Source organism: Podarcis pityusensis, assembly GCF_964106645.2.
Source record: "Podarcis pityusensis genome assembly, chromosome: 1".
Taxonomy (NCBI): Eukaryota; Metazoa; Chordata; class Lepidosauria; order Squamata; family Lacertidae; genus Podarcis; species Podarcis pityusensis.
The window spans coordinates 47,115,545-47,132,263 of NC_138028.1; the positions used below are offsets into that span (position 1 = coordinate 47,115,545).

Here is a 16,719-nt window from a genome sequence, read left to right on the forward strand (position 1 = left end):
TTGGGACTACAACTCCCATCATCCCTGACCACTGGTCCTGTTAGCTAGGGATGATGTGAGTTGTAGTTCCAAAACATCTGGAAGGCCAAGTTTGCCTACGCCTGGTCTACACTGACTGATAGTCTCCAGGATTTCAGACTGAGGTCTCTCCAAGCCTTACCTGGAAATGTTAGGGACTGAACCTGAGGCATTATGCATACAAAGCAGATGTTCTACCACTGACCTAGGGTTCTTCACCATTATTTGGCAAAGAGATAGCTCAGTCAGTAAAGCATTGGATTCTTAATCTCAGGGCTGTGGGTTTGAGCCCTATGTTGGGCAAAATACTCCTGCATTACAAGGGGTTGAACTAAATGACCCTTGTGGTCCCATCCAACTCTACAATTCTACGAGATTTGGTCAACAATAAAATAACATTGAGAAAACAAATACATCATAAATGAATAGATCAGATTAGTACATCAACATTGCAGGTTCAACCTTCAGGGAAAGCCTGAGAGGAAAGATAAGCTTTAAGCAGGCACCTAAATGCCACTAGTACAGGAATCTTCTTGATGTTCACTGGAAGCATATTGCAATGGGCAGGTGCCACATCACTAAAAGCCCTGCTATTAATGAACCTAAGACAAACCTTGGGAGCAAACAGTACTACCAGGAGTGTCTCTCTTGAAAATGAAGTGACCACCAGCAGCAGACAAGTGGTAAGGCATTCTTAGAAGTAGCGTGATGCCAAGCTGTTCAAGGCTTTATATACTAACAGCAAGACCTTAAACTTGACTCAGTAGCATACCATGAGGTGGGGGTGAAGCAGCAGCTTCAGGCAGCTGAAGCCCCCAAGGTGCTGTCCCCGCAGGCACCCCATCCACTCCGATGGACAAAATCTCATGAGATGTCATTGAGCTAAGATATTGGCACCACAGCTGGCGGAGGTGGGTGGACAGAGGCAGTGCTGGCAGCAATGCGGGCAACGCGGCACCATTTCACCTCAAGTGGCAAAATGGGATGCACCACCCTGGTTATACATATGTTATTAGTAGAGCACCCCTTTCAACAGCCTTGCTGCTACATTCTGCACTAAGCTGCAGCTTCTATATCAGCTTTAAGGGCAACCCCAGAGGGAGCATATTGCAGTAACCCTATCTGGAGGTAACCATTAACTAGACTAGTATGGTTTTGCTATCCAGGAACAGCTATAGCAGACACACCAGCTGAAGCTGGCAGAAGACACTCCTAGTCACTGAAGCAACTTGGATGTCCAGTAACAAAGATGGTGCACCCCCAAGTTACATACCCATTGCTACGAAGGGACTACAACCCCATCCTTAACAAGCAAGCAATTTGTTCAGCTCTGTTTCTAGACCTTTTTCCAGTCCACCACTGCTTCCAGGTACCACTGTGCCCAGTTCCTGCATGACAACACAAGATTTAAGATGCCATGGAGAAACAGTGGAATGCAGAATAGCATTTAGTGAATGTTCTTGAGCAACCGAATGTTGTCTCTCCCCGCTCCCGCTCCCCCAGTGTGCCCCAATCTGTTCTAGAGTTCCCTCTGGAGCAGATTTTGGGAGGCCATACAGGGGGAGGATGGGGGAAGTCATGCTACACAGGTAGCTATCCTTACACTGATTGGACATAGTAATTGAATACTGCCCATAGATTTGAGTGTCATCAGCATCCTGAAGACCCATGTTCCAAATCCCCTAATGACTACTCTGACCTCACTCTTCACAATCCTTCCAAAAGTAACCTCCATAACACTGTGTAACACTTCATGTATTGGATGAAGTGGACAGTAATCCACGAAAGTTTATGCCATAATAAATATATTCATCTTTATGGTGCCAGAAGGCTTTGCTTTTTCAGCAAAATAGAAAAGCGAAAACGAAGGCTAAGCTCTTTGTAACAGAAAAGAAAGGATTTTTAATGACTATGTTTACAATTGATTTTTCAACCTAAAATCAGCACACACACACCTTTTACCTTCCTCTTTCACAATGTGAATCAAACAAACCAGAAGTGATAAGGTAACCATACCATTAACAGTGGTATAACATATGCCTACTCAAAAGAAATTCACACTGGATTTAATTTACTCCTATGTAAATAGATCTAGGATTGTAGTCTACCAGTGACATCTTCATACAGCTACCATAGCTTCCCATTCCTCCAGAATACAGCAAAAAACCAAAACAAAATCCTTGCATTTTACCATTGGCAGAGGGCTCAGGGTATCAGTTTTCCTCGTAGGGGTTCCTCTAACAATCTCCGTCACGACCTCGGGTCGCTCCAGCCGTTTTTGTCACGGCTCCTGGAACCACGAAGCTCTTCAAGCCGTTTCCCTCAGAGCTGAGAGATCTAGACTTCTCTCCCTCGCTTGCTGTGATCCACAGGACAGGATTTCTCCCCTGCCTCAAGAGTGTCAGCCTGCTCCCTCCAAGCCTCAGCTGGTCCAAGTCCTCCCCCAAGCGGTGGTTTAGTAGCCAGGGAGCCGAGACGTCCAAAGTTTGTATGCTGCGTTTCATGCGTAAAATAAAAGAATAAAATTGACGAGGAGCTGATGGATGAGGCGAACTCCCTGGCCTGTGCTGCTGCTGCTCTGCCCACCCCTCCTGGCGCGCAGGCGGGTCTTTGTGGGACCGCTTTGGGTTTTATGTATAACATTTGGGATTTAGATGATGGAAGTGGCGTCCCGTTTTTGAAAAATAGGCGCAATTCCTCATAGACAATGAACCTGAAGCCCTCTCCTTACTACTTGCAAACAGTACTGCCTAAAATATTGTCGCTACTGACTGCCTTTATATTTTGTGAGAGGGCGGTCTAAATTATTAATTATTGTTAATTATTATTAATGGTTATTATTGATTATTATTCATACCACCGCCCTTATATTTCGTGAGAGGGCGGCTTACAACATAATATAAATACTTCCATAAATAATAAACGAACGAGACCCTCAGGACTCCGGAAACGACACGTCTCTCCACCCGCTCCCCGCACCTGAGGAAGCGACTGCCTGGCGGGGAAGGGCCCGCGCGCAAGTTGCCAAAGCCCGTTGAGGACTACGAGTCCCAGAATCCTCAGCGGCCGCCTTCCTTTCCTCCTGTCGTGAGGCTGATAAAACTGAAAGTGCTGCCGCCGCTGTTGCTGCTGCTGCGGCAGCCGCCGCTTTGGTCCGGTTGTTTCACCTTCAAACGCGCGGAGAAGGGGCGGCCGGGCGGGAGGCAGCGCCGCTGAGGAGCAAAGCATGAACGGGGGAGTGGATTACCTCGTCTCCGAGGAAGTGATCGATCTCACCAGAGGACCTTCAGGTACAACTCCAGAGTGGGGGGTGGGGTGAGGGCGGCCGCCGCCGCGTGGGCTTGGATTGCAGCCTTTCGCTTCCGAGATCTGACCCGGCCAACTTCCCCGAGCGCCGAGCAACCACCAACTTTCGGATCTGGGTCCTGACTCTTGAGGTAGTAGGAAAGCGCCCGGCTGAGGCCTGTATACTTTTTGTCCTTGCGAAGGCGCTTGTACAGAACTTCACTGCGTGGGCGAGAGGACGCCTCTGTTTGGAAATGTTAATAATAGACTGTGCCGACTCGGTGCAGCTTTTTCGGCCTCTCTCTCCACCCCACCCCCTTGCAGCACGAGAGAGAACGGTTCCCACGGCATTGCAATCTGGCTCACATCACATTGCCTACCATTTTAAGTCGCTACATCACACGCTTACCATTTTGAGTTATTATATAGTTACTGGATCGAAGGCTTTAAACTTAACCTTCGGCCTCACTCAGAATTGCATTGATTTCTTAATAGGGCAAGCACATTTTTTCTTCTTCTGAGAATATATTTGAGGCAAACTGCATGTATTTGCAGGTGCAGTGGAACTCTGTATGATCTACCCACACACACGAACAGCAGAATGCAAGACTGAGATTGCAGCCCTGTGCACACTTGAATGCAAGGGAGCTTCTGAATTAGAACATAAGAAGAGCCTGCTGGATCAGGCCAAGGGCCCATCTAGTCCAGCAGCCTGTTCTCATAGTGGCTCACCAGATACCTGTGGAAAACCAGCAAGCAGGATTCAGTCACAAGAGCAGAGCACTCACCCCTCCTATATACACAGATGTATAGGCTTCCACTTGCTGCACGATAGAAGAGTGAGATAGAGCTGTTGCAGAAAGAAAGGAACTGCCCATATCCTATCATGTTTGCTACAGTTCAGAATTTGCCCCAAAATTAAGCTCATAATTCCTCCTTTGAATACTAAGATTCATACAGTACAGGCTACCTTTTCGCAACTTTGGTTCATTTTGATTGTTTTCTAATTTAGCATATTTGACAATTTCATATCATGTGGCCTTGATTATTTCCTTTTAACATTGCCCGATGGACTAATCCCAATGCTAATATGAATTGTGACCTGTGCTAATGGCATTCTCCAGTAGAAGAGTAGAATCAGGGTGTACTCATCACTCTCTGGCTCAAAATGATTCCTATTAACATCACAAAATATCTTACCCTGCCATTGCCATAGTAAAAAGGCAAGCCTCTTTTTAACCAGGATTTGCAAATCCTGCTTTCAAATTTTAATTAAAGTTGGAACCTTGGTTTAGACATTGGGTGCGGATAGAAAAGGTGAAGCACATTATGGCTGACTGCGAAGGGAGGGAGCATTTGAGCCTGCTGCTGACTTTTGTGTTTAAAAGATTGGCAGCATCTGGAATGGAATCTGGGATTTGAGAACAGTTTCAGGTTAAGAGCGGACCTCCAGAACGAATTAAGTTCTTAACCCAAGGTACCACTGTACTAGTGGTTGCAGACTGGATCTGCACCCCACTTACCCCTCTCATTGTCAACTCTTCTTTGTAGAATCTCCTGAATACTTTTCTGTAGAAATTTGGCCTTCTTGATTGCCTGTCCTTTGCTGCCTGGAAAAGTGAGATGGCATGAATAATGAACTCTAGGCTAGTAGGATTCAACTGTTTCAGGGCCAGGACTATGCCTCAACATGGGGCTTTTCTTCCTTCCTTCCATATATATCCTTCGCTCTTTAGAGTGACCAGAAGCAAAGGCAGCAGGGCTGCTGTATTTTTGACAGCTGTATAAAAGAGGGGATTTTTTTGTGTGGGCACAGCTTGACATGCAAGAGTGAAGATACCAAAATATTTTCTTTGACACATATATAATAGGTGAAGGAAATCTGTCACCTGTATCTGGTCACTATTTCTCACCACCACCATCATTCCCCTTTAAAATTAACAAAGTGGAGCCACTGATGTGACCGACTATAGACTGGGCCCCAATCCACTCACTTTACTCTCTGTCTCTGAAATGCTGCTTGTTGCTCACAAGCAATTTCTCACTAACAGTCCAAATTTGGTCTAGCCAAACCTTCCCCAACTGGGTGCCCTCCAATATTTTTTGGCTACAAGTGCTGTTAGCCACAGCCAGCATCTCTGGTAGTTGGGGATGATGGAAGTTGTAGTCCAAGGCATCTGCTTGGGGAAGGCTGGCCTAGCCTGCTAAAATTCTTAGCAACTGACAAGGCAACCTGCATCAGACCTATTTGATCTTGCACAATCCTCATAGGATCATGCCATTTTCTAGTACAGATGAAGGATCACATGTTTGACCACCTTGTATCATCATCATCATCATCATCATTATTTGCACATGAGCAGAGAAGATTTAATCCTAGCCTTTCTTCTTCCCATGCTCAGAAGGCATTTGAGCCGAGGGAGCAGTCACACATGGAATCTACCACTTGAGAATACAGAGCATGAAGTTCTGGGACCATGTAGTGTGCTTTGCTTCTTGGATGAGCCTCAGGATATAAAAACAGTAAACGAGGGGCAGAAAAGTGATTTATACATTACTCTTGATTTTGTGTATATATGTTGATAAATGCACAATTCATTTTTTTGTCTTGCAAAAAAAATTGCAACTAGATATTCTGTCATTACGCCCGTAACCTAGCTTTAAGGGGGCATTAGGTGAATAGCTAATACAGTGGTACCTCAGGTTAAGAACTTAATTCGTTCTGGAGGTCTGTTCTTAACCTGAAATTGTTCTTAACCTGAAGCACCACTTTAGCTAATGGGGCCTCCTGCTGCTGCCACACCGCCGGAGCACGATTTCTGTTCTCATCCTGAAGCAAAGTTCTTAACCCGAGGTAATATTTCTGGGTTAGCGGAGTCTGTAACCTGAAGCGTATGTAACCCGAGGTACCACTGTATATTTGAGTTTCTAACACTGGCTTTGTCTGATTAAGGTATGTGAAATGTACAAATTCAATTTTACATAAGGAGACATTTGCCTGACCTCGTTCTTACGTGAAGATCGTGTATCCAGAAAGAAGGCCCTAAAACTATTGTAATTTCAGGCTTCTTTCCAAACCGTGTTACTTAACATTAAAGTGAAAAATATGCTTTTACTAGAATTGGTTTTTGGTTTTTTAAAAAAATATAGCATTGGCGTCAATCCCAGCTTTTGGCGTAGAGTTCTACTGGCATAGAAGGATGGCCTCAGTTGGGTATTTTGGGTGCCTGGCTTATTTCTTGTCTTGGTTCTCATTTCTGTCTACCTTGTTCTTAGGTTTGGGGTTTAATATAGTCGGTGGAACAGACCAGCAGTACATCTCCAATGACACGGGCATCTACGTTAGTCGAATCAAAGAAGATGGAGCCGCCGCCCTCGATGGACGCCTGCAGGAGGGGGACAAAATTTTAGCAGTAAGTAGTTTAGGCCCCTACACAGAAATGGTTTCAGGTTCAATAATAACAGTTTCCTCAAAACTGGCTTAAAGCTGCAAGCTCCTTTGTAAGGATTTTTTGTGAGTGGAACTCAAGCCCAGCTGAGTTTTTGGTTTCTTTACGGGTTTGCTCTCCTTCTGAGCATCCGCTCTGGCTTGGTTCTCCTCCTCAGTGTGACTTTATTTTACAACAAATGCATGGAGGCATTTCTCCGCCTTTCCAGAGGCAGGTGATCCAAAGCTGGGAGCTAATTCCTCCTGCCTGAGAGCTGTTTGTATCTGCAGTGAAAGGAAGGGAGCTTCCAGGTAAGATATTGATGCTGTTCCTCCACCTTTCTAGAAGTTTGGACTGTTTGCCTCTGCGGGAAAAGAAACCTTACTGATATCTTCCAAGTTTTCTCCCACCTGCCCAGCTGAAATTTAAAGTAGCAAATATTGCCTCACAGTAAAGGCTCTGTTGCACACTGAAAATGTAATATGTACTCACTGATGCCCTTAGGTCGTCACACATCATTTTTCATTATGTGAGCCATATAAAAATGCGCTGTAAAGAGCCACAGATTTCCCTAGTGTGTTTCTAGAGTATGCATTGCTCTCGGTTTGAAGCCACTGTTTAACTTACGCAGCTCCATTCGTGTATGTGGTGTTTTCAAGAGTAAGACAAGCAAATAAGACAAGAGTCCCTGCTCTAAGAAGCTCACAAATCTAATTCTTCACATTGGTGCATGCTGGGAAACAGAAGGAGAGGCAAGGTGACCAGGGATGCAAAAATGCAGTGTGAGAACCAAGCTTCACTGGTCGAGGGTGGAATTTTCCTGCCCCAAATCTCTAGTTCTATTTGTCAACTTACTATTATTTTTGCTTTACAAGCAAATTGTCTTCAGGGCATCACAGTGCAGTCGGGGGGGGGGGGAGATACGTAACCACGTTTCTTATAACTCTGGAAATGTGCTAACTTTTAATATTTACATTGGTGGTATTTTTATTGAGCCCTCTTTCTAAACATTACTCTTGATTTTAAGTAGAAATACTCATTTATAAGCAACTTTCTTCTGGAGGCAGTGATGTGGCTATGTGGACATCCCTACTGCTTTGTTTTGTTTTTGTCTGAGCCCATATGGTTGGATACTAAGGCTTTCCTGCTCCTCAGTTTATGTATGTGTGTCTGCCCCATCCAACCCTTCTGTTCTCACCTGGAAAATAGGTGACCTATGACAAATCCACAGCATCTAACAAAAAGCAGGTACACTTAGGCTGGATAGTAATTGATTCAAATTGGATTTGTTTAGAGGTACTTGTCGGAATACTATCCTATTGTGCTGCTTATTTTACAGTGCAGTACTTAAAACAGATAGGAATTCTTAATTGTTCTCTATGAGATTTATCCCAAGTAACGTACATTTACTGCTGAACACGTAAAGCTTTCCAATGCCAGCGTGATTTCACAAGCTTGGGTGCTTGCCGATAGTTAAGAAGTTATGGATTTTCTGTTTCAAGAATATATGGAGAATCCTGGCCGTTTCACGGCCTGTTCCCAAAATGTAAAAGGGTGTGAAGCCCTTTGAACACTTACATACTGTGTCAGTGCTATGTACAATCCAGCATCTAACCTGGCTTGCCCGTGTATGCCTGATTTGTTGTTTTAAAATGGTTTTTTCTCAGGTTAATGGCAAGGAGCTGAAGAACATGCTGCACCAGCACGTTGTGGATCTGTTCAGGACTGCGGGTGATAAAGTATCACTAAAGGTTCAACATAGGGTGTGTATTATTTTGTTTCTTGGAACTTACCGCTATAGCTTGAAAGGTTATGCCCTGCCAACTGCTGCTTCTGAGGTAATCCATGAAGGTGAGGAGCCTTAAGAAGATGGAGGGGGGGAGGCAGAAAGAGTTCCTATCTGGCTGTACATATATTTTAAACATGAAACTTTTCAATCCCTGTGTTACTCGCGGTGCCCTTTTTTTCTGGTGTTCTTCCACCCACTGGAAAGATTTTGGATTGTGTAGTCTCAAGGCAAATGAGGTCACTACCATGCTGAAGCTAAGCAGGTCTGGGTCTAGTCAGTATCTGGATGGGAATCTGAGAACCCAGTGGCTGCCACCCTGAGTTTAATGATGGAAGGAAGTCGGTCTATAAATGTAATAAGCTAAACAAATATTTGGGGACGTGGGTGGCGCTGTGGGTAAAACCTCAGTGCCTAGGACTTGCCGATCGTATGGTCGGTGGTTCGAATCCCCGCGGCAGGGTGAGCTCCCGTCTTTCGGTCCCAGCTCCTGCCTACCTAGCAGTTCGAAAGCACCTCCGGGTGCAAGTAGATAAAAAGGGACCGCTTTATAGCGGGAAGGTAAACGGCGTTTCCGTGCGCTGCGCTGGTGCTGGCTCGCCAGAGCAGCTTCGTCACGCTGGCCACGTGACCCGGAAGTGTCTGCGGACAGCTCCGGCTCCCGGCCTCTTAAGTGAGATGAGCGCACAACCCTAGAGTCGGACACGACTGGCCCGTACGGGCAGGGGTACCTTTACCTTAAACAAATATTTGTTGTTTGTATGCCCCCATGGCAGTGTTGGGGAGCCTGCAGGGCTAATCTGTCCCACCAGGTGGCCTCATTTGACCTGCCAAGCCATATTGGCCAAGCCACGTCCTCCTTCCCCACACCTGACTTCATATATAACATGAGGGGAAGGTAAAGATATGGCTGGGTCTAAAAAGGGTTTGCAGGCACCTGTTAGGCAGCACCTACAAAGCCCTGTTCTGCAGTGTGATGTGTCTTCAAGAGTGTCTCTCAGTTCCCTTGTTTCCTAACACTGTAAATGATTGCTGTTGCCACACACATGTGGTCACCTTCAGAATAAATCTCACTCAACATGTGGTATGCCGAAGGTAAAATCCTCTCCTTGATTACTGTAGCGTGGAAAAAGATTTTCCAACATCAGCATCATAATTATATAAAAAAAGAGTCTCTCTTGTCCCAAGCAGGTTATGATCCAAAGTTTGAGGTTGAAGGTTGTTGTTGGGCTTTGTGGGAAAAGTGGCTGTTGAGGAAGGCATCTGCAATCTGCCTTCAACAATGGCAAGAATCCATTCTTTAGAGGTAGGAGACTTTATGACTTATCTCAAGCATAATGTGGAGGCTAGATTTGGCAAAGGTAGGAAATTGAAAATAAAAAAAGAAAGTTCAGGTAGTCTCATTATTGTGCAAAGAGCACAAGCCGTCTAGGGTTAATGAATGTTCAGCTTTGTCAAATACTAACTTGGAGCAGAATCACCCTCTGGTTTCCCGACTTGAGGGTCTTGCTCCTGCTTGGCTTGAGAAGTACGTGATCCTTAGAAATTGCTTGAGGTTTCTTGCTCTGGCTTGGCTGTCCTCAATGCTGCTCTCCTTCCTGTTTCAGCTGCTGCCCCAGAATGGTCCCTCAAGCCACCGAGGGGACGGAGACCCGGGAGGCCTTCCTTTGGCGGTTATCTTAGTGCCGGGGCTGGCCATAGTGGCGGCTGCCGTGTGGGCCTTCGTGAGATATCGGCAACGGGTGTGACTTGACACCACTTCTTCTGGAAGACCCACAGATCTACAAAATAATTTAAAGAGAGCAAATCAACAATCTTATTCTGGACTGGCATGGGGGAGGGAAGGAGAGAATCATTGCCTGATGTAAAGTTGCTGCTGCTTGTGATGTTGCGTATTTCATGTATATGGAGGTACAGTGATTGTTTCTGGACTTGGGATGTCCCACTTCACAGGTTCTGCTGAAGATGGCATAATCGCCTTCTGATATTTCTTTTTCTTTTTTTTTGTCCCCTGAATGTTTTTGAAATGTGGGCTGGGATGCACAAGATCTATACAGTGAGCGTCTCGTGACCAGAGAGGGCTTTTGTCATCCTTCTACTGCCTCTTGACAAGCTGCTTCTGTAACTTGGGCAAAACTTCTGGAGAAGTTGCGAGCCCAGCTGTGGTTTGGTGGTGCTGTGGGGAGTCAAAATGCCTGGGAGCAGGCAGCAGCTTCTGCTCGCCTGTTCAAAGAGCCTCTCTGGATTACAGATGCAGCATCTAAGTGGGTTGTTTTTGTTTTTTTGGTAAATGAAATTTTATTTTTTAGAATTTTCCCTTTTTTCTTTCAAGTTTTCTCCCAACCCATATACATGCCCCTTGTACTGGGAGAGGAATGTATATAATGGTTGTGGTGGGCATACTATTCTTTTAAAGGTATGCCTTAGAGAAGGATACTGAGTTTAGTCTAAGGCTTTTTAGGCTAAAGTTCCCACTTCAGGTGGATTGCTGGTACAAAATAAGCCATAAGTGTTGGGATTGCCCTGAAAGGGCAGGAGGTGGCCTTGCGTAACAGGGCCATGTGGGGAAGGGAATGAGGTGCCAGCCACAGAGGCTGCTTAGGTTTTGTTCATGGACTTGGAAATACGTTCCATTGAAATTGGTGGGGTTGATTCCCAAGTAAGTACATGCATAGGATTAGAATACAAGGAAAAGGTTCAAATGAGATGTAACAGGAAGCCCTAGTTACAATGAGGGATCGTGCTCAGCTTCTTGAGAAGAAGCATGAATCCATTGGGGTGAAAAAAAGCATGAAATATTAAGTAAGCCTTCCCCAAACTGGTGCACTCCAGATGCTAGTAGGACTACAACTCCCATGATCCTTGACCATGCCATCTCAGGGTAATGGGAGTTGGAGTCCAGCAACATCTGGAGGGCATCAAGTTGGGGAAGTGCATTAAGGCAACGCAAAACTTGGGGGGGGGGGTCTAATCAAAGAGTGCAGCTTTCCGTTTATAGAAAGCTATATTGGGGTAGAATATTCATTTTCCCTGTGATACTTCTCTGCCAAAGTGGATGCATCTTCATGAGGGGTGTTTGTCTACCCAACACTACTCTTTATGGAGAAGAACTGAGTGATGTGGCTTCTAGGAAGCGTAGCGATAGCTAATATTTACTTGGGAGAATTAATTTGGTGACACGTTTACTTTGGAGAAACAAAGCTAGCCTTGCCCACTCTGATTGTACATCTGCCCAGGAGATGCCTGTGCTACCAATTTCATGCTTCCAGCCAAGTCAGCCTTGGGGCAGGGGAGGAGAAAGTTCAGCTAACTGTCACTGGACTGTCATGGTACAACTAGGTGTGTTGAACTAAACTCACCTTGCTGCCTTGAACAGTTTGGGCAGGAAGATCAATGCTTGAGCTGAAGATCAGCGACTGCAAACCCCAGAGGACAGTGTGTGTCATACTGCATCCTTATTAACCCAGTTCATCTATCATGGTTCTTGACACCTTTAGGAAGTAGGAAAATATTACGCATGGCCCCATTGCATTCCCTTGCCTTTGCTTAAGCAGTGATAGTATGAGTGTTATAGTCAACTGACAGCTAACCTTGCAATGATCTGGGGTAAATTCAGTGTTCATTTCAGAAGGACAAAAGCTGTAATCCTAAGCACAGTTACTAGGAAGTCAATCCAATGGAACTCTGGAGATTCCTTCTAAGAAATCATGTTTTGGGTTGAGAGATCAAATTAGTTCCCCCGGTCCTGGAGTACTGAGTGTCTCTTTCAAGTAATGAACATTGCATGTTCATGCCATACATCATCTCACTGAAGAGCCTGAATAGATTCCTATAAATGCCCAGTACAGTTTTTGAGCCATAATCTGTGGGCCTTGCTGCGATGAACCATTTTTTTAATAGAGGTGTTAAATGATGTTGAGATGGGACGCAAAGGAAAGGCAGCGACAACTTCACTTTCAAGACAATTCACCTTCCCACGTGGATTGCATTTTACTGTTCGATGGCTTGAGCAGCATCCGTTTCACGTTTCTTTGAGCGAATGTGTTTCCTGTACTTTGCAAAAGAACGTTGATGTGAGAGATCTGTATGATGCCAAAAAAAATCACATATGCAATATATATATTGAGACTATAAATTGTAGTCTAACAGTGCCTTGCTTTCCTAATCTCTTAGCTTTTCTTTACAGGATTTTGAGGAAATTCTTGAGGTATTTGTCATGACTGGTGCTTGGCTACTGTAGAGCCCCCCACCCCTTTTCTGAACTTGAAATAAGGGCTGTAGTTTGGTGGTAGACCATCTACTTTGCATGGAGAAGGTCCCATGTTCCACCCCTGGCATCTCCAGGTATAGCTGGAAGAGACTCTTCTGAAAATCCTGGAGAGCTGCTGCCAGTCAGTGTTGACAATGCTGAGCCTTATGAACCAGTGGTCTGACTTCCTAGGGAAACTGGTTCCAGCAACCAGAACTTAGTGCCATTATTATTATGTATTTAACGGGGATGCGGGTGGCGCTGTGGGTTAAGCCACTGAGCCTAGGACTTGCCGATCAGAAGGTCGGCGGTTCAAATCCCCGCAACGGGGTGAGCTCCCGTTGTTCAGTCCCAGTTCCTGCCAACCTAGCAGTTTGAAAGCACGTCGAAAGTGCAAGTAGATAAATAGGTACCACTCCAGCGGGAATGTAAACAGCATTTCCGTGCGCTGCTTTGGTTCGCCAGAAGTGGCTTAGTCATGCTGGCCACATGACCCGGAAGCTGTACGCCGGCTCCCTCGGCCAATAAAGCGATATGAGCACTGCAACCCCAGAGTCGGCCACGACTGGACCTAATGGTCAGGGTCCCTTTACCTTTACTATTATGTATTTACATACCACTTTTCAGTCCAAAGCAGCAAACATCATGTGAACACAACAAAATATATAGTGAACCACAGGGAAATGTGATTCAGCAAGGGAATCGCAAGGGAAGAGAGTGGTGTCCTGTTTGTGGGCTTCCCCAGAGGCATCTTCTTGGCTGCTGAGATAACAATATTGGTGGGCTGGATGGGCCTTTGGTCTGATCCAGTAGGGCACTGTTTAATAATCAAACACTAATTAAATTTGAATCTCGCCATCCAGCTCAAGATGACTGTCAGAAATCAAAGTCACATAAATGGTTGGCTAAAAATCAGTGCAAAATAGAAAGTGGACAGCTGGCACCTCCACTAGCAATAGGTGACGTCAAGTGATTCCCATGGAAGGAATGGCAGGATGGAAAGGGGAGTCCTTGGCCACATTCTCTGCTGAGACAGCCACTGACCTCTGCAAGCAGCAGGGCAAATGGAGGCTTGTTGGTAGCTTGGCCCCTCCCTCTACACCAGCGTGGTGGTGTGGTTAAGAGCAGGGGACTCGTAATCTGGTGAACCGGGTTTGCTTCCCCGCTCCTCCACATGCAGCTGCTGGGTGACCTTGGGCCAGTCACACTTCTTTGAAGTCTCTCAGGCTCAAGAATGAAGTTAGCCGCTTTGAGACGCCTTAAGGGGAGTGAAAGGCGGGATATCGAATCCAAACTCTTCTTCTCTGCTAATAGTGACAATTCATGGGTGATTCATAATAAAGAAATGGAATTTATTTTTATATTAGGTTTTTAGATTGGTAATGTTTTGGAGGGGCAAGCAGACAACACCCTAAAATTGAAATTTATAACCTCTCTCTTTTTAATTTAGACTGCACCCTTAGTCCAAGGCAAACTGTAAAGTGCCCGCTTTGGGTCCCAGGTGTGAAGAGACGCTCCCAGGTGTTTTGCCCTTTCCTCATTTGGAAGGGAACATTTCCTGTTCTTTTCTGTATTTTTGCCTGATCCCTTTGGAAGTGGCCAACCAAATACACCCAGCATGTTCTAAGCGAGAAGCACATTACAGCAGCGTTCAATCCCTTTCTTACCATTTGCCAACACACCATTGTTTGCTTTTCTTTGCTAGTGTGGCATATTGAGGGAATGTCAGAAGGGTCCTTGCTGGAAAGCCTGAAAGGGAAGCTCAGAAGAACAAATTGGTTTGTCGAAGATGACCCTGAAAGGATGACTTTTCATACAAAAAATAAAAATCAATCAGCTATTGGAGTTAAAACCGTTTTGTGCTTGAGACACTGGAGACTGGCACACCCAGGACATGACTGAAGGGGCTATTTTGCTTATCGATTCAGGCAAAAGAAATGGGCTCGCTTGCTCCACTTCAAAGCGGCAGCAATTACAAATGCCACTGTTGCTAAGTGCTCCTATTGTGCAACTGTGTCCCCCTCCCCACCCCCAAAATCTGCTTGGTGTACCCTTAACGCAGCAGGAGAAAGGCAGCAATCAGCATCTGTTAAGTGGTAGTATACATCAAGCAACAGCTTTTAAAGAGAAACCTTTCTGAATTGCCACACAAACTGCAGGTCACAGTAGCTGGAGTGGGGCAGAGGCACCGCAGCTTAGGTTATTATGTTCTGTATTCAGCAGCACTATGGCAACACCAAGTCACAGCCGTGCTGTTTTTCTAATGGAAATTCACAAGCATCTTGCAAAGAGAAAAGCTATGGAAAGATTACCTTGAATGCCTTGTGAGGTTCAGTTTCCTCACTTGGCATCTAGAGACACTCTGTCCTTCCCTCTAGTTTGCATTTAGGAAGTTACGTGGGGCTTTATAAACCACATTGCAGAGGAAAGCCAGTTGGAAAACTGCATTCACACACAAGAAAGATCTCAGTTGTGCAACTAAATAATTGATTTTGGTTTAAAAGGACCAGGTTCAACTAACCTGGGGCACTAGCGGAAGCCAGCAGAAGGACTCCTGCTAGCTCAATAGGGCTTTCCCCCTTTCTCCAAATCTCTGGAGGGTTGGGCAGACCTCCAGAACAGGGCCCAGGGAGAAGCAGAGGGAGATTGTTCCATCTGGAAAATACATGCTTGTGCTGACAATCTTAGTGCAACAAATTCCACCCAAAGCTTTTCAACCAAGTCACACTCCCAGCAGGCTCACTTAAAATGAACTTTACTTATTCACATCTAAAGACCTATACAGCTCAGGACCAGGTTGGTTGAGAAGAGACTGATTTATTATCCCTCATACACCCAGTGGATCACTGCTGTTCTAGCTATGACCTGGCCCCAGTAACCAGGTCATTCTGGTAACTTGTGGGTTAGACTACTGTAATGCGCTCTATATGGGGCTGCCTTTGAAAAAGGCTTGGAAACTGCATTTAGTTGAGAATATGGGTGGGGGGCTAGACTTGCAGGGACTGGGCAGGTATGATGATGTTATGCCAGTTGTGCTTTCTTCAGCTCTTATTTCTGTCAAACTGAAAGTCCTGGTTTTTACCTTTAAAGCCCAATATAGTTTAGGACCTGAATCCTTGAAGAATTGGCTGCTTCTGTATGTGCCTAAAAGTAAAGGTAAAGGGACCCCTGACCATTAGGTCCAGTTGTGACCGACTCTGGGGTTGCAACACTCATCTCGCTTTATTGGCCGAGGGAGCCAGCTTCCAGGTCATGTGGCCAGCATGACTAAGCTGCTTCTGGCGAACCAGAGCAGTGCACAGAAACGCCATTTACCTTCCCGCCGGAGTGGTACCTATTTATCTACTTGCACTTTGATGTGCTTTCGAACTGCTAGGTTGGCAGGAGCAGGGACCGAACAATGGGAGCTCACCCCGTTGCTGGGATTTGAACCGCCGACCTTCTGATCGGCAAGTACTAGGCTCTGTGGTTTAACCCACAGCACCACCCGCGTCCCTTTCTGTATGTGCCTACTTGTACTCAAAAGAGCTTCTTTTGAAGACCTCCTGCAGGTGCCCTGACAAGGTGAAGGTGAGAGGACAGGACCTTCTCAGTGGTGGTACCCCAGTTATGGAATGTTTTCTTCAGAGTGCTCTGGAAAAGGTTCCTCACCCCAGCTCTACCATGAACATGGCTCTTCCGCAACAAGGCTACCAAATGACCATTTTTTCCCCAGACAGGAAGAAATAGGACAGCCTGGAGAGCTGCCCTCGCTGTCCAGCATCTCATATTCCAGTTGAGGGGGTCTCTTCTCCACGCCCCCCACTATTACCACAGGGCTACATAAGGACCATCTTTCCCTCATATGCCATGTATCTAGCATTAAAAATAAATAATCTATTCTAGCATGTTTTTGCTATTTTACAATTTTAAGTGATGTTTATTGTTTAAATATATTCTGTTAACCACTTGGG

The 16,719-nt window shown here is 45.5% G+C and overlaps 1 protein-coding gene across 1 annotated transcript; it reads left to right on the forward strand.

Moving 5' to 3' along the window:
• The first annotated feature begins 3,108 nt into the window (after window positions 1-3,108).
• On the forward strand, window positions 3,109-12,652 carry SYNJ2BP (synaptojanin 2 binding protein). The gene is made up of 4 exons (XM_080998621.1): window positions 3,109-3,308; window positions 6,580-6,716; window positions 8,399-8,494; window positions 10,125-12,652. The coding sequence occupies exons 1-4, from the start codon at window positions 3,245-3,247 to the stop codon at window positions 10,263-10,265; spliced, it is 438 nt and encodes a 145-aa protein (XP_080854747.1). The 5' UTR covers window positions 3,109-3,244; the 3' UTR covers window positions 10,266-12,652.
• Window positions 12,653-16,719: the final 4,067 nt, after the last annotated feature.